The sequence below is a fragment of the Talpa occidentalis genome, unplaced genomic scaffold, assembly GCF_014898055.3.
Source record: "Talpa occidentalis isolate TD23 unplaced genomic scaffold, MPIMG_talOcc4v2.1 talOcc4.13, whole genome shotgun sequence".
NCBI lineage: Eukaryota > Metazoa > Chordata > Mammalia > Eulipotyphla > Talpidae > Talpa > Talpa occidentalis.
The window spans coordinates 17407653-17435568 of NW_023601322.1; the positions used below are offsets into that span (position 1 = coordinate 17407653).

The following is a 27916-nucleotide window of genomic DNA, read 5'->3' on the forward strand; positions in this document are numbered from 1 at the left end:
CCGCGCGGCCCACCGGACCCGGAGCCCAGGCCCGCTGCTGCCTGCAGAAGATGCACGTGGTTCTCACTAACCCGAGGGAGAGGATTCATTCCGTTTAAATTGCAACAGCAGGGCAGCACTGTGAAGCTGTCCGCTGCCGCTGCAGCGCGGGTTCGATTCCCGGCAGGCCAGGGAGATACCCACATGGCGCGGCAGACCTCTCCTGGCTCGCCCGCTGCTCCCCTCAGCAGTGTGTTTCAGTCAGTCTGTTCTTTTCCCCACTCTGGTGAATCCTCTTACCCTCCCGCGCCTCTGGCCTGTACCCCAGCTCTTGTATAAATAAATCTTAAAAAATAAATTGCAACTGGGAAAAAAAAAAGAATTTCAAGCTCCTATGCAGTGCCAGGTGCCCTGATTTTCTCTTGAGGTGGTCAAGTATCCTGCAGCTTCGCAACAGGGATTGATGAGCTGTGGGTAGGAGGGTGGTTCGCAAGCACCAGGAGAACCAACGAAGAACGCTTCCCATGCCACCCAGCTCCACCCCTTTGTTCAATATAGCATGAAATACTCTACTTTGGGGCCTCTGCGAAGACTTTATTTATTGAAATATTAATTGATCTCCAACTCTGTGGTTCGTATTATTTTTGATGCTAAGAGAATTTTTAAAATATGTTTGGTTTCTGGTTTTAAGGAGCAGAAAAAAATGGATCAGATAACAGAGGAGGGAGCAATTGGGAAGGCAAGGTGAATGATAAGAACATGGGAAGCAGGGGGAATCACTAGCCCTGAGATAAAGCAAGAACTGCAGGAGTTGGGCTGGGTCTTGTAGGATAGTTGAGACTTAGACTTAGGAAAATACAGTGGATTTGGTCAAGCGGAGTCTGATTTGGCAAAGTATTAAACACTAGAACTTGAACTGTATTTATCCTGACATTTGCCTGCTTATGAAGACACATACTGACCTACAGCTAGATCTGGGGCACAGCTCAGCAAAGGAATTGTAGGGTAAGGAAAAAATGTCAGGCTTTTCTGCCCTCCCACCATCGGGATAGATGATGGATCCTTGCGGTCCTGAATGCATGCCTGATGGCGGGCACCTGGTATAGGGTGTGGGCATAGGTAGATGGGATTCACCTGGGCTAAGACTGGGCTTTTTTAAAGGGCAGCATCACGGGGATGCCAGCAGAAGTCAAAAGAGAAGCTGAGAAAGCAGCAGCAGAAGCAGAGAGAGAGAACGCCGGAGAGCCCAGATAGAGTGAAGACTTGCTGAGGGCTGGGAGGCCTGCCAGCCTTCTGGCCCCCCAGTACCCCTGCCTGCTGTGTACCTGGTAAACCCCAATAAAAGCCTGCAAAAAGCCACTGAGGACTCTGACTCCTCCTTTACTCGGTCTGCATGGGATCAGAAAACCTGCACTGGTCCATTCCTGCCCTTACAGGAATCCTCCCTTCTCTGCCCCCCAACCCCCATTATACCCTCCAAATGAGTCTCAGGCAAGTTAGGGTTAATTAGGCAGTGTCAGGGACAGTGCCGTCAGGGACTTTGGGAGAGTTAAGAGAGGGCTTCTAAGATAGGAATAGAGAAATTTGAGGTTAATTGGAACAGTAAATTTTAGGAGACCTTGGACAGGAAGAAAAAGAGAAACTCTAAAAAAAAAAAGAGGGCTGGGAAAATGGGCACGTCTGCCTGGAGGAGTATAGCCACTGGGACAAAGAGCCAATCACAAAACAATGTGATGAGATTTTAGAATAGAGGGGGAGAAAATGTTTAAATACCCCTAGACACAGGCCCACAATGGCTTCCTTGCCCTGTACTTGGGAGTCCTTACTTTCTTCCTTTAAATAAAATTTTCTTTATTTTCTTAAACGAAGTTTGTTTCTCTCTGCTTACTTATCTAAAATGTCTGCAAATTCCTTTTGACCGCTTCCTGGGACAAGAACCTGTGGTGGTTCAGGGGCTAAATTAACAATGCTGTTGCAGTCAGAAAGACCCATCCCCTCCAGAATTTCATGGCTTGTTCTTCCCCACCCATCAGAGAGTTTCCTATAACTTCTTTTCTCAGAGGCAGTTACATCTTTAAAGAAGTGTGGATATAACTTTCTGTTCATATAAAATTTTTTCCCTTATGAGAATTTTTAAATTTATGCAAAAGTTGAGAACATGTTTCATGATCCTTTGTGTATAATTATCACTCACCTTCAATAGTTAGCAACATCTGGTTCATCTTGTTTCACTTATAATCTTATTCTCTCCGAAAAGCAGCAACAAAACCCTGGGTTATTTCAAATCAAATTCAAGGCACAATTTCTTTTTATTCATACTTATATAAGTATTTAAGGATTCTTTCTTTTTAAAACTCTCATTTTGCATATACCCATAACGTGGTATGGTGGGTAGTTCAGTTCAGTATACAAATATGAAAGATAAGTACTAAAAAATATGCAACCATAAAATAATGGTGAAGACAATAATTCCTTAACATTTTCATATATGCAGTCACTGTTCACATTTTTCAAATTTTCCTGGTCCCTTCATAATTTTTGAAACTGATTTCTTCAATCAGAAAACTAAAAAAATGAAAACAATGTCTCTTTAAACACTTAACTACTGTTTCACTTGAAAAAGCTAGCAATAATTTTTTAATATATCAAGTTTGTTTGTCTTTATTTATCAGGAGTAACCATTAAGATTTGTTTCTTTGTTGCATTATGAATACATTTTAATTTTTTGATATTGATCATTTAAAAAGTCTTACCACAATGCCATTATCAAATATAGAAGAATAAACAATAATAACATATTTCAATATCCAGTCCATATTTGGCTTTCTCAGGATTCCTCAAAAAACACCTTCTTATAGTTGGTTTGTACAAATCAGGATGCAAATAATGTTCACACACTGTATTTGGTTGATTTGCTCCTTAAGTCTTTTTTAATCATTAGGAACTTATCTTCCTGTTTTATTTCCACACACTTTTTGGTTGTTGTTGTTGTTAAAGAAAACAGGTCGTTTGTCCTGTAGAATTCGTAAAGTTCTGGAATTTGCCAATTGCTTCCTTGTGGTGTCATTTAATTTGTTTCTCTAGCTCTAATATTTACTGTAAACTAGTAGTTAGATACTAGATACTTGAGTAAGTTAGGATTCCTTGGCCATGGAGAGCAAGAATATTTCATAGGTTGTAGTGTACTTTCTAATACCTGGCTGTGCATTTTTTGATGCTGTTAAGATTGATCAGTGGATTCAGTTTGTCAGCCTCATCCACCCATTACAAAATTTCCATTAACCTAAAGCATCCCTGTTTGTAATATGTATATTCTTAATTCTTCTCTGGATTCATTGTTTCTCTAGGAGTTGCACAACGGTGATGTTGTAACTACTGTTTCTTTTGCACTACTGGCTGGATTTCTGTAAAGTAAAATTTATTTCATTAACGATTTTATATCATTTTAATAAGTCAAAAATCTTATCACTTTTATTTCAAAAATCTTAGTTGCTGACAGCATGGTACATGGGACCCAGAATTGGTGAGAGAGGTTCTGACCCATTGACATTTTTAGACCCATTACTGAGTAGCAAATATATTTTTAGATTTAACTGTAATTCCTTTTGTATTTGGATATACTCAGCGATATACTGAGAAATATTTGATGGCCAGCTGTCTGGCAAAAATACATATATGCTTATTTAATAAATAATTTTTTCATTTATTTAACTGATATAAAGGAAGTATAGCCCATAGTATACAAAAATAATAATAAAATGCACATTTCTCTTGATTGTAAAATCCCTATAGCCTGTTGATTCTCATGGAATGCTTTTGTATTTTTTGTGAAATTCTTATATCTGTAGCCTTCCAGTAGTTGCAACTGACAAACAAATGTATTCCCTGCCTGAATGTTGCCAGATATTTTAATTTACATAAATTTAAAAGTCATTTGCCTTTTTTTTGCTGTGAACTTGTTGTCCATATCTTTTGTTCCATTTTTTATTGTGTGGGTGGCCTTTTTTTCTCATTTTAGATGCTTTGTATATTAATAGGAATGTAGAAAATATTAAATATAGACATTCAAATTTAAATAAATTTAAATATAGAAATATATTAAAGAAATAGAAATTAATAAGGAGAATAACTCTCTAAGATACACTGCAAATATTTTTCCAATTTGTAATTTGTTTATTTACACTGTTTAACAACATGAAGTTTTGAGTCAAAGGACTATTGGAGTCTTGATTTCATCCGTTTGTACTTGGGTGACCTTGACCAGGTCATTTAAATTTTCCAAGCCTCTGTTTTTCCATTAGTAAAATGAGGATAATAATTGCCCTTCTTGTCTCAATTTTTTTGTCAGGACTAAATGGTGTTTGTTGAAAATATTTTGTAAAGTGTTATTCCAGTGTGAGTCATCCCAAAGTGATACCTAGCACATCTAATTATATCATTTATACACAAAGAAGAAAGCTGTTTTCTTTTTTCTTTCTAGCTTTCTGCTTAGAGGTAACCTACATGTAAGGTATTGATGGTTTTCTCGACACATAGATAGGTGGGCCTCCCTGGGACCTCCTTAACAAGTGTAACTGACCTGCAATAAGGGGGGAAGGATAGTGCCTCTGATTACCAGTTAATAAAAAGCAATAGCAAGTTTCAGAATGAATAGCATGCTAACATGGCAGACTCCATGACTTTGTTCCCTTCGATTCAAATTATATTCAGAATTTTTTTTGTTCATTATTTGGTTATGTGAGATCAAATGCTGCTTAAACCTGAACTGGGTGAGAAAGTGATTTTGAGATTATACAAAATAAGCAAAAGACATAACCCCAGCTTTCGATTTGCTTATAGTTGAGTTGGATGGGCTGATGCATATGCATTTATAAATAGTTGACATCTTGGGGCTTCCCTGGTGGTGCAAGGGGTTAAGACGCAGCTACCTGTAGCCACCGCAACACAAGCTGGATCCCGACCAAGGAGGTGACCCACTTGGCCCTGCAGACTTCTCCTGACTTGCCCACTGCTCCCCTTAGCAGTATATTTCAGTCAACCCGCCTGTTCTGCTCCCCACTCTGTCTCTGGTGAATCCTCTCACCCCTCTCACCTCTGGCCTGTACCCCAGTTCTTGTATGCATAAATAAAGAAATCTTTAAAAAAAAAAGTCGACATCTTAATTAGATGTCAGTCAGAATTATTGATTGTAGTCTTAGAAATAAATTTTGGCTTATTAAAGCCGATTGAAAGGAGACCAGAGAGTTTATCAATGATGAAAACAAGAACTAATGCAAGTAGCGGAAGCAACAGCCACAGTCTTGCCTCCGTGCTTCATGTGGGCACCACCGTTGACTTCCCAACATTAGCTACCTCTTGCTGCCTGGAGGGAGGGAAAGGAGGCTCTGCCCTAACTGCTTTGACTTTCATAGCAGAAGGTGGCACATTCTATCTCCGGCAACATTCTACAGAGTGGGAAATGTCTCCAGAGTAGGATTGGATGCTGAGTGTCATCCAAAATATGTCTAATCTGCACCTCAGTTTTTTTTTAAGATTTATTTATTTATGCATAAAAGAACTGGGGTACAGGCCAGAGATGCAGGGGATGAGGACTCACCAGAGACAGAGTGGGGAACAGAACAGGCAGACTGACCAAAATACACTGCTGAGGGGAGCAGCAGGCGAGACAGGAGAGGTCTGCTGCACCATGTGGGCTGCTCCCTAGCTGCCTGGGATCGAACTTGAGGTGCAGAGGCTGTGGATTGCTTCACAGTGCTGTGCTTAACCCCCTGCGCCACCAGGAAGGCCCTGTACCTCAAATTTAACTGACCAAGCAGAATTTTTTCATCCAGAAAAGGTTTTTTCTCAATTCATTCTACATTATATTTCCTTTCATAATCCTAGCACTTGGATTTCACTCAAATGAACTATTTCCTTACCTTTCTTGAAAGCATTTTTGAACACTAATCTCTCAACTCCACGGTGACCATTTTCTAAATCAAATTGAGATAGATGATCTGCTCCAATGGCTATCGTTGGTTTTTAATATTTTGTTATATTCATGTGATACCAAGTACTTGTCAATTAATTTAAGCTTTAATTGTAGGGGTGGTCAGGTGATGTGTCATGGGGAGTCCTGGGGTGATCATGGTATGTCAGGAAGGACTGCATTATGGTAGCAGTTACTTCAAGACTTTCTATTTTTATCATTTTGATAAAAAAAAAAACATGCCTTGTTCATTAGTATATCATTTTCAAAAGTGGATTTTATTGGTGACTCCAGTGACTTGTTAATTAGCATGAGGAATGCTAAAAATGGACTTTTGTCCTTAAATTGCAGTATGTTAGAGATATGTATATAGAGGAAATTGGCTGAATAACAGAGAGATCGTCCCCACCTGTGGACAAACAGATTAAAGAATCCAATGAGACTATAAATCTTACCCTTGGGATGGAACCTGAGGGTGGGTTCCCTATGTATTGTGTCCAAAGCCATTTCTGACTTCATGATACCTAATCCTGCCTCTGGAATGTTGCTCACGTAGAGTGAAACTTTCCTGTGTAGGGTGTGGCCACAGGACCTGAAAGGACAGAAAGCAAAGCTGTCATCAAATGTACATTACATGACATGAATTGTTATATGTCTGCTGTCTAATGAAGAGCTGCCAATCAAATGTCTGCTTGCATGGCAGAATTTGGTCTGAGCGTCGTTTTCATTAAAGCCTGGTAGTTGGTAGTTGATTACTCACAGAGGAGTAACCCACCTCCGTCAGCATCAGATCTCTTTGCTACTGTTATTGCTCTGAAAGTGTCTGCTTTGGGAGTAGGTGTCCAGCTTGACTTTGGATAGTTTACAACATGGTCTGAAGTTTGGGAAATCGTATCTAGAAAAGAAACAGCATCAGAAAACCCAGATATTCTAATTATCATACCAATGGCTGTAAAAATTTCAGTGTTTCTAACTGACCAACGTACACTCCAAATCACCTGCTGCATTGATATGGATCCTGCAAAAGGCAGGCACCAAGACAGGACTAAACATGCCAGTGATTTACAGGGAAAAATGCCAGTGAACATGGGGAGGGAGCTGGGCGGGGTTGGGCGCCTTCGGACCATGAAGCAGGTCTGATTTCTAGGGAAGGAGACTGGGAGGAAGAAAGGATGAAGAAGACATCTTAGATTGAACATGGTTCTGAGCATGGCAGGACAAAACTGAAGTCACCTATCAGAGTGTCTAAGTGCCCTTGGTGTGTGAAGTCATCGCTGAGGGCAGCCTGCCGCAATTGTGGCCCCTGCAGGGATGGGTGTGGATTCCGACTGCAGCAGTTGTCATTGCTAGTCAATTACACCCGCAGAAGTCAGAGATCTGAGAGGTTTTTCTCCTGGTTGCTCTGTCTGCAGTGTCTTAATTATCAAACCAGTTGAGAAAAAAACTTGTTTTTAAAGTTGCCTTCTAATCAGTTTAAATACAAACTAGATGGTATTTGACATGCATATTGTTCAGGATTTAAGAAGTGGGGTAGGTACTTGGGGACGGGGTGTGGAGTCACTGATGCTGACATATGAGTATTATTTGCTTTAGCAGGTAATGAAAGATCTTTGTCTACCTATTTAAGCCTTGGTGAAAGTTGGAACTTGTATTTCAGCTTGCCTCCTCTTCCAAAACACGATGGACTAGTTTAAAATGGTCTAAGCTAGTTGTTCTTCATCTTTTCTGCTTAGAGAAAAGTCCATTTAATAAAGATGATGGGCCTTCTCCCTGCTCAAGACATAAGCACAATTCTGCATCTTACTTTAGGGGTTTCATGGCTCCTGAGATTATTCATGGGAGGAAATGGATTAAACAGAGAAGGGAGAATTGATGAGTGATGCTCATGAGAGGGTGAGGAGAATCCACCTGCGCCTGTTGGGGTGGGGGTGGCCCTGGTTGACTCTTCTGCATGGGTACAGGTGCAGGCTATCTCCGTCCTCCTGACAAAGACCAACAGGAGCTGTGACCAAGTTGAATTTCTTACTTGCAGGAGGGTAAACACACCATAGGGAACTGTGAGATATTTTTGTAAGAGACATTGGAAAGCACCAATTGCAGCATTTGGGTTTTGGTTGTGTGAATTTGCAGAGGAGCCACAGAAGTTAGGGTTTGCTCTACACGGGGTGCTGTCAGAAAATGGAGACAATTCTAAGTTTGGTTATCTTGATAAATAACATCTAAAGGGAGTAGACTAGAGTGAGGCTAAATGACTAGTCAAGCACACTAAGCAGGATTTGGGGGGTAGGAGTGGGAAGAGAAGGGGTTCGGTCATTCCAAGGCTTGGACCATGTCCGTGTGTTGTCCGTGTGCAGACAAGATGGAATGGCCTTCTTTCCCTCTGGATCCATCGTGGTCAGAGTGGCCTTTTCTGATGTCAATGTTGTCACATGGTTTAGTCCAGATGGAGACCACCCAGGTTGCTGGGAGTCCCTGGTGAGAGTAGGGCCGGCTCAGACCAGGCCAGCTCCTGGATGTCGGGCTGCTGCTTCTCACTTTTCCAAGGAAGCTGAGGAAATGATTGTCCTATTTCTGTTAAGTAGGAAGCAAGGCTATCCCCCTAAGAGTGAGGATGGGGCAGGACGTCAGTGATCTGACAGCAGGGAAGGAATCAGTCACTGGATGGGGAAGTGACAGGAACTTGATGGTTTCTCGAAGTTGCTGATTGCGACTGAGACCACACAACTGCGATTTGCTGCTGCCACATTCTCAGCCTAGGCGGTGTATGGTTTAAACTGGTTTTGTCAAGTTGTAACATGAGAGGTTTAAAGCCTCACTTTGTCATTTCATTGGCTTAAGTGACTCTATGACTAATTCTACATCTGTAAAATGGAGGAAATATTAATAGCTTCACCTTATCAGGTCACTGTGAAGTTTAAAAGAATAGCAGGTCCTTACCATACATAACGTGCCTGAGGTGTTAGTTGTAATTCAATGTCTGTGTAGCCTGAAGGCAGTACTCACTAGGTATTAGCTGTTAGGTCATTTCTTCCCCTATACCACAAAATCAACTTAATATTATAAGATTAGGGTCTTGGAGTACATATGGGGTGAGGGGAAGAAGCGAGAAATAATTCCATTATTGGAATTCATTAATTCCATTCCATTATGATTAAATAAGGACAGAAAGAGTAAGAAGCTGACTAAAAGGAAAAGAGGAGCATGATTTCATGCTTCACATGAAAATTTAAGTTTTACAATATAGTCACAATGGATCAGCTATTCTGGGGTGTCTGTGTGTTAAGGTTTAAGATAATACTAAGTTTAAAAGTATCTATATACAGTAATCTTTAAAAACAAGGTCACAACGCACTTTTTATGAATAGAATTTTACTAAGAAAATACACACATCTCATCACAATTAAAATATCACAAAAGAAAAAAAACCCAATCATCATGAAGATTTTAGACTGATTGCTGAAACCATCAGTAATAATCTGGCACAATGGGCTCTACACAACTGTCCCCGTACACTAGTTGTCACACGAGCAACTGCCACATGATTATTCATCTCATCTTAAACACAAAGGTGAGAGTTTAAGCATGATATTTGAAACGTGGCTTCCTTGAAGTCAATAACGAATGCTGGGGATGTTATCAAAGGGCACACAAAAATATCAATAGTAAAAATAACAGTTTTAGTTTCAGTTAATTTTTAAGGTTATCAGGCAAAGTATAATAAAACATTGGGCAGAAATTTTACTTTGAAAATATTTAACTAAAATAGATATTCCCTACACCACATACAATTTTATATTACTACTTTCTAACTGTTCTCACCTTTTTATGGAAGTTACATGTGCATATAATACAACGGATACCATTAAAATATCTATCTTACAATTTAAATTCATCAACATTAGCAGATTCACAAAATACATAACCACTAACAAAACTGATTTGCACAGTGATAACAGTTGGTGGTTCTGTGGAAATTAACAAAAGATGTTAGTGAGCTGACTACAAGGAATCTTTGGTGTAATTTATCAAATGCAAAACCAAATCTTTTATCTTTATATCCAACACTTAAAATACTAGATCACGAATGGGAACAAAGTACAAACCAGATGAACTGGTAAAATGCAATTAAAAGGGGCTTAAGACAATCTTGTAAGAACGGTGAAGAATTTTCATAATTCATGAAGGTAAGGTGTCTAAGATCCAGATGAAATCATCTATCACAGAGGCTGAGGGACTGCAGTGAAGAGCCCCAGCCACTCACCAGCTGCCACTCACCAGCTGAGGACTTTGGCAAGTCCCATCACCTCTCTGCCTGTTTGAGGCTTAAGTATGCTGATGCTTAGAACAATACCTGGCACAGAGTAGGCAGTGCTCATAAAGTTTAGTTTATCATGACTTGGTAACCGTACATAGCTAAAGTGTTGGTGATAATTCAATGACTATATATGAATCAACAATTTGCTAGATTATACACTTAAATTGAGGAAAGTAAGGGAAAGTGACTTTTCTAGACCACAAAAGAGCATAATGAAAACTGAAGAGCAAAATGAAAACAAATTTCCCCTTAGTCTTAAAATTTTAAAAATTGTGCTGAATGTAGTGGCAAATTAAGTTTTTATTTAGGAAAAAAAACCAAGATGAAATAGCCTTTATGACAAACATTTTATTGGCAAAAAAAAATTGGTAACAGAAAGATACAAATCATCCAAAATAATTTGACTTCATTTGTATGTTCTATTCACCTACTGTGATCACATAAGCATTATCAGACCCCGACTTTTTTCTTGGAACAGCACAATTTTGTCAAATAAATAAAAATGTCAATTGTTTTTTAAATCTAATCACTACTTTATCTGAATAACTCCTAGTAAGGATTTAGCGCTAAGAATCATGTCCTAATTAGGCCCAACTGAATTTATTAAAATTGGAAACAAAACAAAACAGAGACTTATCTTTCCTCACATGAAAATATCTTACCTTGATTTCACAGTTAGGAGGTCCGGGGGGAGATGGACGTTTCCTACAGTTTTAGAAGTAGCTTAAATATCTTAATATCTTAATCTTAAATCTCTTAAATGCTAAGTCTGTTACATGATTTAGCTTGTCTGTAGAGGATTTAGATCATTTTAACTTTCAGATGCACATGAAAGACCAAATCACAACTCAGTCAGGAGCCAAAGTTTTAGATGATGAACCTGCACTATTTTCTACAAAGCCAGCAAGGTGCCTGCCTCTGAACCGTGTGATCTTATTTTAGGTGGAAATATGATATTGGTGCTATTTCATCCTTTAAAAATGTCTCTCTAAATGGAATCCCAGTAAAGAGCATTGAGATTTTTATCAATGTTTTCAAGTATTATGTATGCTTAAGAGTGGATTCCATTTTGGTGAAATCAACAGAACCCAAGAGTATGTTATCATCCAGGGTTACTGAATGGACTTGGGAAAAAAGCTACAGGAGCATTTGGACGAAGCATTTTCTCTAAGGCAATGCTTTCTACCCACCATCCCCTTTGGGGTTCTCAGTTATCTGAGGGCAGTAACTAATGTTCCACATCCCTTAACAGTTATTATGCTTTGGTATGAATATATAAGCAATTCCTTTGCAAAGCAGAATCTTATCTGCAGAGACAGATAATTTAAAGAAAGAACAAAGGATAGGGTCAGTCATATAAGACAACAACAACAGGGAAGAAACAAATATCCATTTGATAGCTAATCTTTTATAAATGAAAAATGGTTGCTAGGTTTTACTTGATAATAAGTACATTAAAAATCTAGAATTGAACAATATTCTAGTTAATGTAGCTTTAGAAAAATGTTTAAAAGTTCTGTATTAGTTTTTGTTCTTATAAACATCCTATAAAACTACACATAACAAATGAAACATTGTAACTGTACGGTCATGAACTTGACTTAGTGTGGTGATCGTTACTAATATATACAAATATCAAATCAGGTTCTATCTCTGAAATTGTCAATAATACCTTAGAAAAAAGATGAAACCAAGTCCGTGTAAAAACCTAATTTACCTTTTGCATATAAAGCATATTCTGCATGTGCACTGAACATAAATTGCACACCACACTCCATACCCAGAAGCAGTGCCACTCAGGACACTCTCTGTACCAGCATCTGGCAGCTTGTCAGAGATGAGACTTTTGGGCCACAGTCCAGACCCACTGCATCAGCAAGAGCAGTCAATTAGCTTTCTAGACGATTGAGAATTCTGCTAAAGGCAGAGATTGGGCAGGCAGGGAAGGGTATGCATGCGAATCAAGGAGGGATCTGCAGAAAATACACCTTTCGGGGGCCTGCAAGGAGGGGAGACAGGCACCTGCACTTTAAAGCAGCTTTATGGTGATTTTGAGGCAACTTCCTGGTAAGAAGCAGTCTTTAAAACTTCCCATTAGAGTTAATAAACCTCTCCTTGCTAGTTTGCAATTTGTTTCATAATACAGGCGGTGGTGCCAGATGAGAAAGACTTGTATCCTTTTTCCTACCAAATCACGTCTGACAGACTAATTACAGAAATTTTTCTCTATTCAAAATAATGTTTTTCAAAATAATTAACTTCTTGTTAGGTAAGAGTTTCCATGAAGGCCCAAATGTTTCAGTTTCTTTTCCAATTTGATGGCATTATGCTGCTACCCCTCTTCCATGATGCTGTTAATTCCTGCCTGCATTCCTGGCTTGACTATTAAACTATTTTTTAATTCGCATTCAATAGTTGTTACTTGTTAAAATACTGTTGGTAAATAACACAATAATAGATGCTTAAAAAATAAATGTAAGATTTTTTTTTTAAATGTAAGATTTTTGTTTTATTTAAATAAGTAGGGTATATGCCATTTGGCCTTTTCCCCTAAAATATTTTTAATTTCCATGAGGATTGTCCTGGACACATTTAATAAGCAAACATCTCAGTAAAATTACTTTAAAACTCAGTGTATGTTCCTGCCTTTAAAAAGCACTATGCAAAAAAAGCAAACTTGCAATTATTAGATTTACTAACTAAAGTCAATATTTCAGAGAATTTTTGATGGTGGTTTTGTTTTGACAAAGGTAATATGAAAAAGAAAATGTTCATCTTTAACTCAATATAACAAGTTGTGATCCAGTTGCTTATTTTACAAAACAGACTTATCTAGCAACTTCTGACTTTACTCATCTGTCAAATGCATTAACTGACTTTTCTATATTCCAAATGGCAATGCCATTTAAAGCATTCTTAAAGTACTGAATTGTATCAAAAATTATTAAGAATTGAGCTCTCAATGAAGGTGAAAGTAAAGAAGAATAACTATGAATGGAGTGTTCCTTTTTTCCTCTACAGAGTATCACATCTAACATATGGACTTTGGCAAAAGTTGTCAAACAATGTGCATGCTGACATGTAGCTATGAATAATTTTTTATAGTAAATATTCTAGAATGAACATTTCAAAGTTTTGTTCCCTCAAAGCAATCATGTTAGGCAAATATATAGCAATGTTACCATTTTTCATAATGCTTTTGTATTTTCCTTTAAACTCTCTAGTATTGTCAGTCACGTAAGAAAACTGGTCTTATAACCAATTACCCATTCTTACTGGGGTCAAAATGGGATTTCCTGGTCTGGACACCTTGCTTATTTAACCCTACTTAGCAAGTAGCTGGTGGTTTAAAAAAGTTACATTCATCTTCCATGAAGAAAGAGATGCCTACGACTAATAATATTCAAAGAAATGAATTACAGGAACATTCCAAAATTATCTCAAGTAATAAAAAAACACCCCTATTAAATAGGGGTATAGCCTTTCCAGTTAAATATTACTCATTTAGATGAGAAACACATCACTAATTTGTTAAGTCACATGATGCCAGTCATAATTTAATTTATGCATTATGCATTCCATACCCCCTTCCCTTAGGATCATCTACAAATAATGAAAATGGAAATGCGCTGTTCATACTAAGCAAACCTAATTTTCCATTTGGGTAATAAAATAGCATAATTGAAGCACTTAAATTTAAGATATTACCTTTATTAAATAGTTACACTATGATTTTTATACACCATTGAAAACGAGACTATTTCGTCTAAAGGCAGCAGTAGTTCCAATTTCTCTCTTACAATGTTATAATTAAGTTTCAATTTAGTTCCTGAAAATAAATAGGGTAGATTTTTTTACACTTCTCTAGATTCAACTATTGTAAAGGAATTTCAGAGCATGAAGGTAAAATGAAGCAGATATAAAAAAGCATTTTAAGATATCGATAATTTGTCTTTAGAATTTGGTTAAATCTGGCTTCTTAAAATCCTGTATACATATCAACAGGAAGTAAATTTCCATTTTAGTAGCCCTAAAAATGATGGGTGACTTAAGAGTACTACTTAAAATAGTAAATAGCTAATACTTTGGCAGGCATGAACAAGAGCATAAATGAAGATACTCACAAATACATTTTAAACACTTCTTTGCTGTGGTATGAGCTATAAATCAGAATCAAAGCATTATGGTTATTTGATTGCAGGGTACTGGTGGTCAATAACAACACATTCACCCCCTAAAGACATGTAGATTAATGGCAAAAATTAAGTCAAGCAAAGTGGTCGATGAGAATACAACAAAGAAAACATACATTTCAGAACATTATCTCTTTGTGCCTGAAAAAAAGGGTTCCCTGAAGCATGGAAGGTATTTTTCAGTGGGAGTGCTTCTATTCTGTTATCTGTGGAGGGCTGGATGCAGATTCTGGCCATTCATATACATCTGGCAGCAGTGAATCATATTCACTTCGCCATATTCTTTCTCTGATGAATTTGGCCTTGTCCTCAGGTTCTGGGTATCGGAAAGCCATTTTATTAGCATACAAGTATTCTGCAACCTGGAAAACAAAATAAGATTACTATGCAGGCTCTGAGTTACTTATTTGAAAGGAAAAATACTATTAAAACACAGAAATGTGGAATTTAGAAGGACGTTATTTTTTTTCCAAATTAAAAAAATAAAGAGTACTTGTGCTAATTTTAAAACATTTGGAAACTATGGAAAGTAGAAAAAATTTTTAAAAATCACCTGCAATCTCACCGTAAGTTTGATGCATTTTAAAGTTACCTCTTTGCACATCATACACTAAAATAAAGTGCAGAGGGATTACAATGCTTTGTTTTTGGAAAACAACGAAGGTAGATATTTGTATGATTTAGGAGTGGGAGAGGCAATGACATTCACAGAAGGTGAGGAGACACTCCATTCAATAAACAGATAATTCCCTTAACATCTTTTAATGGCATGTCAAACAATTTCACAAATTAAAATAAATAACAAATGGGAAAATACAAATACAGCAAACAGATCACTACCCTAAGTATATAAAGAGCCCTTAGAATTCAATGTTAAGAAGTAGAAAGATAAATATAAAAACAAGCAAAGGTCGTGAACAGGCAGTTTATGGAAGAAATACAATAAATTAATAAACAAAATTCTTCAATCTCATTAATAACACATGCTGTAATAAAAACAACATACAATTTTTACCTATTAAATATGCAAGATTTAAAAATAATTCTAAGTATTGCCAAAAGTGAGGGAAAAAAGATACCCTCAGATCCACAGGTACAATGTAAATCAACACTTTTTTCCTGACAAGATATTTGATAATATGTAACAGGAACCTTAACAAATTAATACCTTTTGTTCTTATGATGAGGAATTTATCTTAAGGGAAAAAAATCACAAGTGCACATAAAAGTTTTTCTAAGGATTTTCACTACTATATTATTTCTAACAAAAAGGAAAATGTTCAAATGCCCAAAGTAGAGAAATGGTTAAACAAACTAGGATATAAATACAAAAAGACTCCCATTCGGCATTAGTGATCACACATGAGAATCACTGATTTGAACCTCAAAGGCTTATACTATATCATAAATGTGAAAAAGTGCAGGGAGAACCCAATTATAAAAATAGGCACAGGTGCCTAAGTATATACATATGTGCTAGGAAAGAAAAAAGACAAGAAGGCAACAAACTCAAAATAATGTGGGTTATATTCTGGTACTAAGAATATGCATGATCTTGCAAAAAGAATGAAGCTTGACTACTACCTAACACCATGCACAAAAACCAACTCATAATGGATTAAAGAACTAGACATAAGACCTGAAACCATAAAATACATAGAAGGAAAAATAGGCGAAACACTCCATGATATGCACATCAAAGACATCTTTACAGACACATCACCCAAAGCAGTGATAGTTAAGGCAAAGATAAACAGCTGGGACTACATCAAATTAAAGAGCTTCTGCACAGCAAAAGAGACAATAACCAAAACAAAGAGAAACCCCACCGACTGGGAGAAAATTTTTGCACACAACACTAATGATAAAGGATTGAGCACAAAAATCTACAAAGAGCTGATGAGACTCAACAAAAACAAAGAAAATAATCCAGTCAAAAAACGGGCAGAAGAGCTAAAAAGAAACTTCTCTGAAGAGGAAATGCAAATGGCCAACAGACATATGAAAAAATGTTCAACATCACTTGTAATCAGGGAAATGCAGATCAAAACTACCATGAGATACCATCTTACACCAGTGAGAATGGCACATATTAAAAAAAAACTAGCAACAACAAATGTTGGCGAGGATGTGGAGAAAAAGGAACTCTCCTGCACTGCTGGTGGGAGTGCAAACTGGTCCAACCACTATGGAGAACTATGTGGAGATTTCTTTACCTACTAAACCTATAGCTTCCATATGATCCAGCAATTCCACTCCTAGGTATTTACCCAAAGGACACAGAAACATTAATTCCAAAGAGCACCTGCACCCCTGTGTTTATAGCAGCACTGTTTACAATAGTGCTAAGCCATGGAAACAGCCCAAATGCCCAAAAATAGATGACTGGATCAAGAAGATGTGGTACATATACACCATGGAATATTACTCAGCATTCAAAAAAGATAAACACATGCAATTTGCAGCAACATGGATGGCGCTGGAAGGGATCATGCTCAGCGAAATAAGCCAGAAGGAAAAAGAAAAATACCGGATGGTCTCACTCATAGCAGGAATCTAGAAAACTTAAATAAGGGACCAGGAAAAAGAATAACTATAAGAAAGAAAATATCAAAATCAACAAACAACTATGAACCAGAGACACTCTATGGAGGGTGGGTGTGGGGAAAGGAGAGATTGGGGTCAAAATAAGGGGGTTGTAATTGTATGGGGAATATAAAAATAAAATTTAAATAAAAAAAGAGAATATGCATGATCTAAAATTTCTTCTTCGCATTTCTTAAATGTTTCAAACTTAACATCTAGTAAACTTGTATTACTTGTATAAGAAAACCTCACTAAAATTATAAAGAGAGGTATAAATTATTAACTTACTTTAATGGCAATGTTAATAGAAACTTCCTGAATATCAGCAAGTGGTGGGTAAAGTCTTCCTTGAGCTAGCTCTTTATCCGTCAACTGATTTGTGAGTGCCTGAAGAGAAAAAAAGCTTTTTATACTTTCGTTTAAGTTTTGTCACAATTTTGTTTAAGTTTACACACTACAATAAGGAGTTTTGTTTAAGTTTACACATTACAATAAGGAGCTAATAAAACAGAAAAAGGTTTAGGACAGCAGAGAATAATATAGGTAACATAAGTCTTATTTCTAGCAGGAACATATTTAAGCCACTGCAGAAAGTAAAACTGTTCACCATCAAACAATAAAGAAATAACCAGATATAAAAACTTATTGATATATATTTTACCTAATATATACAGGCTTGGCCTAACTACAATGGCTCCTATGAAAGTAGACATTCAAGTGTGTATTATGTGATTTATTTTTTTAAAAAGATTTATTTATGCATATAAGAACTGGGGTGCAGGTCAGAAGCATGGGGGGCAGTGAGAGGATTCACCAGAGACAGAGTATGGAGCAGAACAGGTAGATTCACTAAAATACACTGCTGAGGGCAGCAGCAGGTGAAACAGGAGGTCTGCTCTGCCATGTCAAGTATATTAATGTGATTTCTTCAAAATTCATATTGCAAAATCTGGAGCTTCAATAGGTCCTCATTAAAAAAAAAACAGTACTTGTCCATTAAAAAATAAAAGGAGTTATAATTTTATCTATGCTGTCACATTACCCTTCAGAAATATGTACTACAGGTACAGTATATGTGTTTCAAATATGAAAGTACTCTGAGCCTCCAGGGTATGTAAGGGGTTAAGGCTTAGTGCTACCATTGAGAAGGCCCACTGTGATGGCCTGTGTTCTATCCCTGGCCAGAGAGCTAACCCACATGCACAGCACCCACTGCTCCCCTTGCAGTGTATTTCAGTAGATCCGCCTGTTCTGCTCCCTACTCTGTCTCTGGTGAATCATCTCACCCCCACACCTCTGGCCTATACCTCAATTCTTCTACATGGAAATAAATCTTAAAAAACCCCACAAATACGAAAGGACTCATATCAGACAATCAACATCTGAAAACTCAGGATAAAAAATTATTTTTAGGCAAAAGGATACGGGCAAATCAAAAATATAATAGTTTTCCCATTCTCTTCTCTTATTCTATGTCTGCTTTTAATTAAGATCCACTAATCTTTATAATTCATCTCTAAAGAAACCAAACAATATTTAAAACATTTACCTTTGCAGCTTCTAAGAAAACATGGTCGCTAATATGCCGGGTGTTACAGAGAATAACAGCTAGAGCCACGCCTAGAAAACATTTTAAATAGTTGATTTAGTAATGTTACTTTTCAAATGATGAAAAGTAAATGATGAAATAATTCCCAGATTTAAAGCAAATTAATGGTAACTCACCACAACCCAAAGAGCCCTTCCCCCCAAAGCAATCAAGATAAAAGAATTCTTAGCTAAAATCAAATGACTTTTCTCAATACAACATTTGTTTTGTCTAACTCATATTCACGACTTCCTTTCCTCATCATTCCTTCCTATGTCTCTGAGCTTGAACCTGAGATTATTTTTCTTCTGCCTAAGGAACACACTTTAGAATTGCTTTTCCTTTCTTATAGGCTGCAGGTAGTGAATCCTGGGGTGTTTCTGTTTTTCTGAAAATTTCTTCATTTTACCTTACTCCATGAAGGATAACTGAGCTGTGTAATGAACAAATATTCTGCATGAGTGACTTAAATATATCATCCCATACCTTCTGGTATCTTGTTGCTGTTGAATCATTTGCCAATCTGGCAGTTACTCCTTTGGAGGAAATCTTTTTATTTTGAACATATTCATAGTCTTCTCTTTGTTGTTATTTTCTGAAGCTTTGTAATAATGATATTAGATGTGGGTTTCTTTTTCTTTTTAATCTTTTTCTTTTTTTTTTTTTTTTTTTGCATAGAAGAAATGAGGTGTAAAACGAACAGAGGTGTTGGGGGGGAATGGGGGGTGGTGAGAGGATTCACCATAGACAGAGTGGGGAACAGAACAGGCATATATACTCAAATGTTGAGGGGAGCAGCGGGCAAGACAGGAAAGGTCTGCTGTACCATATGTGGGTCAGCTCCCTGGCCAGGGATCGAACTTAGGCCACAGCAGTGATAGTGCTGAGACTTAATCCCTAGGCCATCAGGGAGGCTCTGCAGTTTTTTTTATTTATCCCACATCAGTTACACTGAGCTTTCTGCATATTGTGTACTGGTATCAGAAATTCTCAGTCACAGGGCTGCTTCACTCTTACTTTCATTTTCTTCTGGGACTTCAACTAAAAGCCTATCTAATTTGTTTTTCTACATTGTCCTCTTTTTTTCCCTCTATTTATTTCTTCTCACTATCTTCCAGTTTATTAATTCCCATTGGTCTAATCTGTGGTAAGCCTCATTCACTGAGTTCTTAATTTATTGTATTTTTCAATTTTAGAATTTAGTGGTACTTGGCTGACTTTTTAAAGCTTGATTTTTATCTCTATAAACATAATACACGCTTCCATTTCACAGCACTTGTCTGATATCTTGAGTTCCTTCTTGTTTTTGCAACTTTTACCTTGTGTTGCCCTGTCACTTTACATGTCTCATTATCTTTTTTACTTTTTAACTATGTCAGTATGTAGGGTAAAGAAAATATCAGGCTTTTCTGCCCTTCCGCCATCAGGATAGATGATGGATCCTAGTCCTGAATGCATGCCCGATGGTGGGCACCTGGAATAGGGTGTGGGCATAGGTAGATGGGATTCAGCTGAGTTAAGACTGTGCTTTTTTAAGGGCGGCGTCACAGGGGGACGCCGGCAGCGGCAGCGGCAGCGGCAGCGGCAGCGGCAGCGGCAGCGGCAGCGGCAGCGGCAGCGGCAGCGGCAGCGCAGCGCAGCAGTAGAAGCCGAAGCAGAAGCCGAGAAGCAGCAGAACGAACGCCAGAGAGCCCAGATAGAGTGAAGACTTGCTGGGGGCTGGGAGGACTGCCAGCCTCCCGGCACCCCAGCACCCCTGCTTGCTGTGTACCGTTTAAATCCCAATAAAAAGTCTGCAAAAAACCACTGAGGACTCTGACTCCTCCTCTACCCGGTCTGCATGGGATCAGAAAACCTGCACTGTGCCTGTTCCTGCCCTTACAGAAGCCAAGAGAGAGAAGCAGAGAACGCCGGAGAGCCCAGATAGAGTGAAGACTTGCTGGGGGCTGGGAGGCCTGCCAACTCCCAGCCCCCCAGCCAACACCCCTGCCTGCCATATGCCTGGTGAACCCCAATAAAAGACCTGCAAAACCACTGAGGACTCTGACTCCTCCTTTACGCGGTCTGCATGGGATCAGAAAACCTGCACCTGTGCCCAGTCCGGCCCTTATAATTGGCGTAAGTCGGCAAGATCCATGTAGACGGGTATTGGAGCCCTGCGAAGACATGGAGGGACTAAGGAGTAAGTGTTTGCCTGTGACGACGCTGGAGGCGCCAGGGCGGCACAGAAGATGGATACGGTCCGGCAGCTGCAGGACGGGACCTGGCATGAAGGAGACGCCCAAGAGGACCAGCCAACAACACCGGAAAGGACCAGCCAATGACCCCTGAGGCAGCAGGCCATTGCTGACGCAGGGAGAGGCCAATGGACTTGAACTGATGGACTGATGGACTGACGCTCCCGTCAGAAGGCGGAGGACCTTGCAGGTTGATATGTTTTGGGACCCTGGGGGTGGAACAGTTTTGTTTGTAAGCCCCAGGAGATGGGAATCTGGGGGTGGCCAATGGGCCTAGATGGCCAAAAGCAGCCTGTGCATGCCCAGCAGCCAGGTGGAGGAGAAAAGCCAACTAAGAAGGCAAAAGCTGGTACTGATGCTAAGTTGAGAAGCCCTGAGTGGCTGTTAAGCAGCCTGAGTATGCTGAAGACCTGTGAGTCTCGTAAAATCACCTGTGGGTGATGCCCTGCTCATTCTTGAGTGAGGGTGAGGAGCTGAGGAACCTGTCCTTGGGGGACGGGTGGGGAATGTGGCTTGGGGTGGAGCCCAAGCCTAATGCAGAGTTTGGATCCCCGACCCATGTGATTGTGCAGTGGGTTGGCTTGAGTGCAGGGGTCTGTGAGTCGCATTGTTGTGAAGGCCGAGTGTTGGAGCGACTGCAGACAGAAACCCTGAGGGTTGGCGATTACCCCCAACAGAATAAAATTGCCAATCCCAGAGCTAGTGCATCCTGGGGGTGGATGCTGTGTGTGCCTTGTAGCCGAGACTACAGCCAGAGAAGGCCAGGAAGCCTGACGGCTCCTGGTATGTTATAGTAGATGCCGTGAGTGATTCCCCTCCCTCATATGAGCAGTGCCTTCGGCAGATTTGGTGGCTTTTCTGCTGGTACCAATAATTGTCTTTTGCACTAGGTTGGTGCCCTGCCTGGGCTTATTTGTGTTCTGTTGTATTTTGTTATATTGTATTTTGTTATATTTGATGTATTTGCTTTTGTGGGCCATGGCTGCATTGTTTATGTTTGTTAAGGAAAATTGTGTATGTATGAAGACTATATGGCAGAAAATCCTGAGGGGGTGGACTGTAGGGTAAAGAAAATATCAGGCTTTTCTGCCCTTCCGCCATCAGGATAGATGATGGATCCTAGTCCTGAATGCATGCCTGATGGCGGGCACCTGGAATAGGGTGTGGGCATAGGTAGATGGGATTCAGCTGAGCTGAGACTGTGCTTTTAAGGGCGGCGTCACAGGGGGACGCCAGTAGCAGCAGCAGCAGAGCAGCAGTAGAAGCCGAAGCAGAAGCCGAGAAGCAGCAGAACGAACGCCAGAGAGCCCAGATAGAGTGAAGACTTGCTGGGGGCTGGGAGGCCTGCCAACCTCCCAGCCCCCCAGCCAGCACCCCTGCCTGCCATATGCCTGGTGAACCCCAATAAAAGACCTGCAAAACCACTGAGGACTCTGACTCCTCCTTTACCCGGTCTGCATGGGATCAGAAAACCTGCACCTGTGCCCAGTCCGGCCCTTACACAGTATTAGAACATTTTTTTGTAAAAATAATTTGATGGCTGGGACAGTGTTATCATTCACAGAGATTTTGTTTGCTTCCCTAGGTACTTGTGGGCACTGGTAGTCCAGAACAAAGGGTTGAGGTTTTCTAGATCACCCATGTGGTACTCATGTTCCAAGGTCAGTCCTTCTGGGTTTCAGCCCAGGATGGGAGGCAGTTCACTAGACTTCTACCCTTGGCAGGGGCCAGTCTCCAACCCTAACCTCCCCCTGTGATTCATGTTCCTAATCAGAGAACTAACTCATCTAGAGCTAAACTGGCCACAACTGTTGGTTTAGCTCTCTGAGCTCTAGTTCTTTCCCTAGTCTTAACACAAAAATCGTCAATATTTTATTACAGTTAGTATCTTAACATAGCCTTTTGGCCCCCGTTTTTAAAAAAGATTTACCTATTTATGCATACAAGAGCTGGGGTATAGGCCAGAGATATGGGTGTGTGTGTGAGAGAGGATTCACCAGAGACAGAGTGGGGAGCAGAACAGCAAACTGATTGAAATACACTGCTGAGGGGAGCAGCGGGTGAGAGAGGAGAGGTCTTCTGTGCCATGTGGGTTGCTCCCTGGCCAGCTGGGGATTGAACTCATGCTGCAGAGGCTGCAGATTGCTTCAAAGTGCGGTGCTTAACCCCTTGCGCCACCAGGGAGGCCCCCTTTTGGCCCTTTCAAAGCTTTTTGGTGGTTATTTCATCTACTTGTTGCTGGACTACGTAATTCAAATATTACCAGATACTTGTTTTTGATTGCTTTAACAGGAAATGTTTGGTCAATTTACTGTTTTTAAGATCCTTTTTTACTTCTACTACCAAGTTATTTTTATAGGGCTAACAATTTATTAATACAGTTAGGAATTTGAAGTGGTGTATAAAAGTAATCAACTACCGAATTCCTTAAATATGATATAAAAAATGACAGGTAAAATCAGCAGAAAAATATTTCTTTCCATATCCTATGCTACAGAAATATTATTGGATAGAATATGTTGATTTTGAACATTATCAGTTTCTAAAAAGAGTCATCAGTGATGGGGGAGTTTTTACTATGCATGTTAGGTCTCAAGAGACAAACAGGTCAGAATTCTGACAGTTGAGACAAACACAACCACAGGGGGAAAATGAAGGAAAGTCCATAAAGCACGGGGATATTCATGGGTCTATCAGTTTTGCTCTGACAGCAGTTACAACATACGTGCCTGATGCTAGCCTACCTGCACTACCTTCTCTTTATTATCCTAACTAGAGCTAGCTGCCAGTTACTCAGGGCGAGCCCATGAAGAGAATTGCAAAGTACAAAGGAACTCATGCCAAATCTCTACTTTACTCAACAGTCTCTCCTTAAAATGAATGAACAATTAAGGATCAATAGACATTTATGGAAAATGAACAGTACAAAGGAAGCAATATTTAAAGGAATCTTGGTAACTCTCAGGAGAAATGTGAAAGAACTGCAACACTTTTTTTAAAAAGCTGCTATTAAAAACAGTGATTCTAGGATCATGAAAAGGTATTGGACATGACAAAAATTGCTGAACTGAAAGAACTGATGCAATGTGACATTATGCAATTATTACCACCAGTCCCTTTTGGTGTGATAGCAGTATTATGGTCATGCTTAAATTAAAAAAAAAAAAAACATAAAATGTCAGTCATAACCACCACAAAAATTTCAAAGCAGACAACTGAGAGTGACTACTTAATAATAGATACAGAGATAGCAAGAGGAGCTAAAGAGGTTAAATAATTTTATATCATTCTATTGCCTTTGCATTTTTATGAGTAACACAATACATTACTCCTATAACAAAAGTAAGTTTAAGTAACAAATGGACAAATAAATTTTCATGGAAAACAGAGCATGCTGGGTTTGCTGAATTGTTTGAGTTTTACTGTACATTCATTACCTAAACACTGCTGCTCATTTTTATCTTAAATGCTAAATAATATTATGAAATTATTTTTAAGTAAATGATTTTTACTCTATAACATAAATAATGGTGTCATTTACCTGGGAAAATATATACATTGTTTCCTTGCCCTGGTGTGAAGAGTTGCCCATCACTGAGTTTCACTGGCCCAAATGGACTGCCACTGGCAAATAAACACCTTCCCTGTTAAAAGATTAAATAACCTCAATCTTGTTACGAGGACTAGAAAATTGACGTGAATTCAAAATTAAATGCCGTAGTAAAAGTAACCAGTATAATATTGCAAACAGGCATGAAATACTAATCCTTGTATTAAAACTCTTATTTGAGGTCTGTTTTAAGCATAGCATACATTCAAGTAAAGTAGGGAAATGTTCACTAGTAAATTTTGAAAAAACAAGACACTTCTATATCCTTTAAAAAATTTTACATTTTTTAAATAAATACTAGGATACATATTTTAATAGATTTTTGTACCAACATTAACTTTAATAGCAGATTATCCAACAGAGCTCTTTGTGGGAACTCTGTTATGTCCTCATGGTATCAGTAAATAAGGAGAGTTATTTGGGAATTCTCTAGAACAGCAAGATTCTAGAGCAGTTCATATTTTCCAAGCAATCTTCACCCTCATCAACCAGCCCCCCATAATCAACTTATAACTTGAATGTGGCCAGATTTCAATAACTATATTCTCATTCTCAAATGCAATCTTTATTCATTGAGCACCTAAACATTAAACATGAAAACAAAGGTACTTTTTCTCTGTGACTCACTAACCAACAGAGTATTAGAGTAACACCAAGGCATCTCTCCACTAAAAACTAAAGATTTAAAATTTAAGAGGTAATTGAAAATATACAAACATGCCATTATTTTATGCAACACTGAGAAAGAATTTATGTAAAATCTAACTATAGACAATGTTTTATTATCTTTCTTCAGAGATAATACAATTTAAAGGCATGCAAATTAAAAAAATTAGCATCTTAAAACTAATGAAATATACTGTATCAAACTAGTGTGAGCAGTCATGTAGTGATATACCACCATTGCCCAAAACATTTATTATTTTTGTATTTTGGAAATACAAAATTTCCAGTGTGCCCAAGACACACTGAATATATTTTCAGTAGTTATTAAAACTGTTGGAACAAAATTAATTTTGACTAACAAAGTGGAGATATAGAAGCAAAAGAAATTGAGAGAATATGTGCCAAAATAAAAGTTTTAACAATGAGACTAAAGAATGCTAAATATATCTAGAGCACAGGTACTAAATTGGTAAAGTCCTAAGAGAGTTCTGCTCACTCAGAATCTAGTCTTCTAGACTGTTTCATATTAAATCCCCCTCAGGTAACAATAAAAAAAGAAAAACTCAATGGAAAATATTGAAGGTACTTTTTAAGGAAACAGGAGGGCTACCAAGATAGTGGACTTTGAAAGTAGGAGATATTCAAGATTCAAAAAAAAAGAAAGCATGCCAGCACTTGAAGCTTTCTCCACAAAGGTGACTGCCAATTTCAAAAACAAACTTTGTGGCTGAGAGTCTGTTCACAGCAAAGCTGTCAGGAATCTCATGATGACACAGAGAGAAAAATGATAGTTCAGAGACCACTAAGATAAGAGGAGCTGATAGATTCCCCAGGGCTTGTGATTCATACCCAGTGGGGTGCACATGAGGAGAAAGGGTAAACTATGGAAACAGATTAGACCTCCCATGGATAGCATCCTGATTAACAGCTGTAATAGCAATAACCCAGTAGCAATGTCAGAGAATTCAAAAGAGCTAAATCTTAAACAATTTGGAAGAAAACATAAAAATTTGTTTTAGACAAAAAATTACTCTCATTAAGACAAACATTGATGGTGAAGAAACATATGAAGAGGGTAAAAACTGTTTCATGAAATGTGAGAGCAAGAAAACAGTATTTACAAATAAATTATTTCTATAATACTGATTTTAAATTAAGCACTAAATAAATATAACAAAAGGAATGAAACAAAAAGTCTACACAAAAATAAATTTAGATCCTCAACAACTGATTAGCACATCTAAAAAGAGGATATGCAAACTGGAAGGTAAATCCAAAGAAAATCACTGGTTGAAATACAGAACAAATGGAATGGTGTGTATGTGTATGTATACAGATATATATATACATACATATAAAAACAGTATATGATATATATAAGATATGGTTAAAAATCTGACATTCATGTAACTGGAGTCTCACAAAAGAGGAAGAGAAAATGAGACCTAAACAGACAAAAAAAGGAACATCAACAGTCCAGGTAGAATAAATTCAAAGAAAATCACACCTGGTTCATTGTAGTAAAACAGCTTAAAACCCAAGACACAATGATGTATCAAACAGAAAACAGAAATCATAAAGCAATACAATGATATCTTCAAAGTGGTAAGATAAAGTCTCAAGTTTCACTTTTATGAACAGTGAACACCTCCTTCCAAATGAAGTCAAGATAAGAAATTATCGAAATCATCCATCAGACCCATACATAAAAAACAACTTTTCTATAAGAAAAATGATCCTAGATAGAAGCATAGACATGCATAAAGGACCAAATGGCAACAGAAAATATTAAAATGTAGGTAAATCTAAATGAATAACTTTTTCTTTAAAACAACAGTAATATCTTCAGGGGTTTAAAATATTTAGAGAATTAATCATCCAAAGCTGGACAAAGAAGAAAGAGAACTAAACAGACCAATTACAAGCAGCGAAATTGAGGCAGTAATCAAAGCACTCCCCAAAAACAAAAGCCCAGGTCCAGATGGCTTCACAAATGAATTCCACCAAACATTCAGCAATGTATTAGTGCCTATCCTACACAAACTCTTTCAAAAAATTGAAAAAGGAATACTACCAAACATGTTCTACAAAGCCAACATTACACTAATATCAAAAACAAACAAAGACTGAACAAAAAAAGAAAATTACAGGCCAATCTCCCTAATGAACACTGATGCAAAACTCCTCAACAAAATCTTTGCCAACAGAATTCAACAATGCATCAAAGGGATAATATACCACGAACAAGTGGGATTCATCCCAGGGGCACAAGGATGGTTCAACATACGAAAATCAATCAGTGTTATCCAACACATCAACAAAAAGAAAAATAAAAACCATATGATCATATCAATAGATGCTAAGAAAGCATTCGACAAAGTCCAACATCCATTTATGATGAAGGCCCTTGAAATTCTCGGGATAGAAGGAACATACCTAACATGATAAAAGCCATATATGACAAACCCACTGCCAATATTATTTTCAAGGGTAAAAAGCTGAAGGCCTTTCCTTTAAGATCAGGAACAAGACAAGGATGTCCTCTCTCACCACTGCTCTTCAATATAATACTGGAGGTCCTAGCCAGGGCAATAAGACAAGAGAAAGACATACAAGGAATCCAGATAGGGAAAGAAGAAGTAAAACTATTTGCAGATGATATGATAATATACAAAGAGAACCCCAAAAACTCCACAGAAAAACTACTTGAAATAATCAACCAGCTCAGTAAAGTAGCAGGACACAAAATCAACACACAAAAATCAGTAGCCTTC

The 27916-nt window shown here is 38.3% G+C and overlaps 1 protein-coding gene and 1 long non-coding RNA gene across 6 annotated transcripts in view; both read right to left on the reverse strand.

Moving 5' to 3' along the window:
- Positions 1 to 2793: 2793 nt before the first annotated feature.
- Positions 2794 to 9090, reverse strand: LOC119243780 (uncharacterized). Of its 2 annotated transcripts, XR_005124817.1 has the most exons (4): positions 8885 to 9090; positions 6723 to 6842; positions 6403 to 6539; positions 2794 to 3383 (listed from the first exon to the last, which is right to left on the reverse strand). It is a non-coding gene; the product is annotated as an uncharacterized LOC119243780 (long non-coding RNA). The 2 variants fall into 2 exon arrangements; XR_008551349.1 differs by lacking the exon at positions 6723 to 6842.
- A 221-nt stretch (positions 9091 to 9311) lies between these two features.
- Positions 9312 to 27916, reverse strand: part of ME2 (malic enzyme 2) — an 80075-nt gene continuing 61470 nt past the window's right edge. For all 4 annotated transcript variants that reach the window (XM_037508501.2, XM_054694041.1, XM_054694043.1 and 1 more), the window contains exons 13-16: positions 24408 to 24510; positions 18591 to 18661; positions 17330 to 17428; positions 9312 to 14817 (exon numbers count right to left, since the gene is read on the reverse strand). In XM_037508501.2, coding sequence (XP_037364398.1) covers positions 14650 to 14817; positions 17330 to 17428; positions 18591 to 18661; positions 24408 to 24510 — 441 coding nt within the window. In that variant the 3' untranslated portion in view covers positions 9312 to 14649. The remainder of the gene's footprint in view (positions 14818 to 17329; positions 17429 to 18590; positions 18662 to 24407; positions 24511 to 27916) is intronic.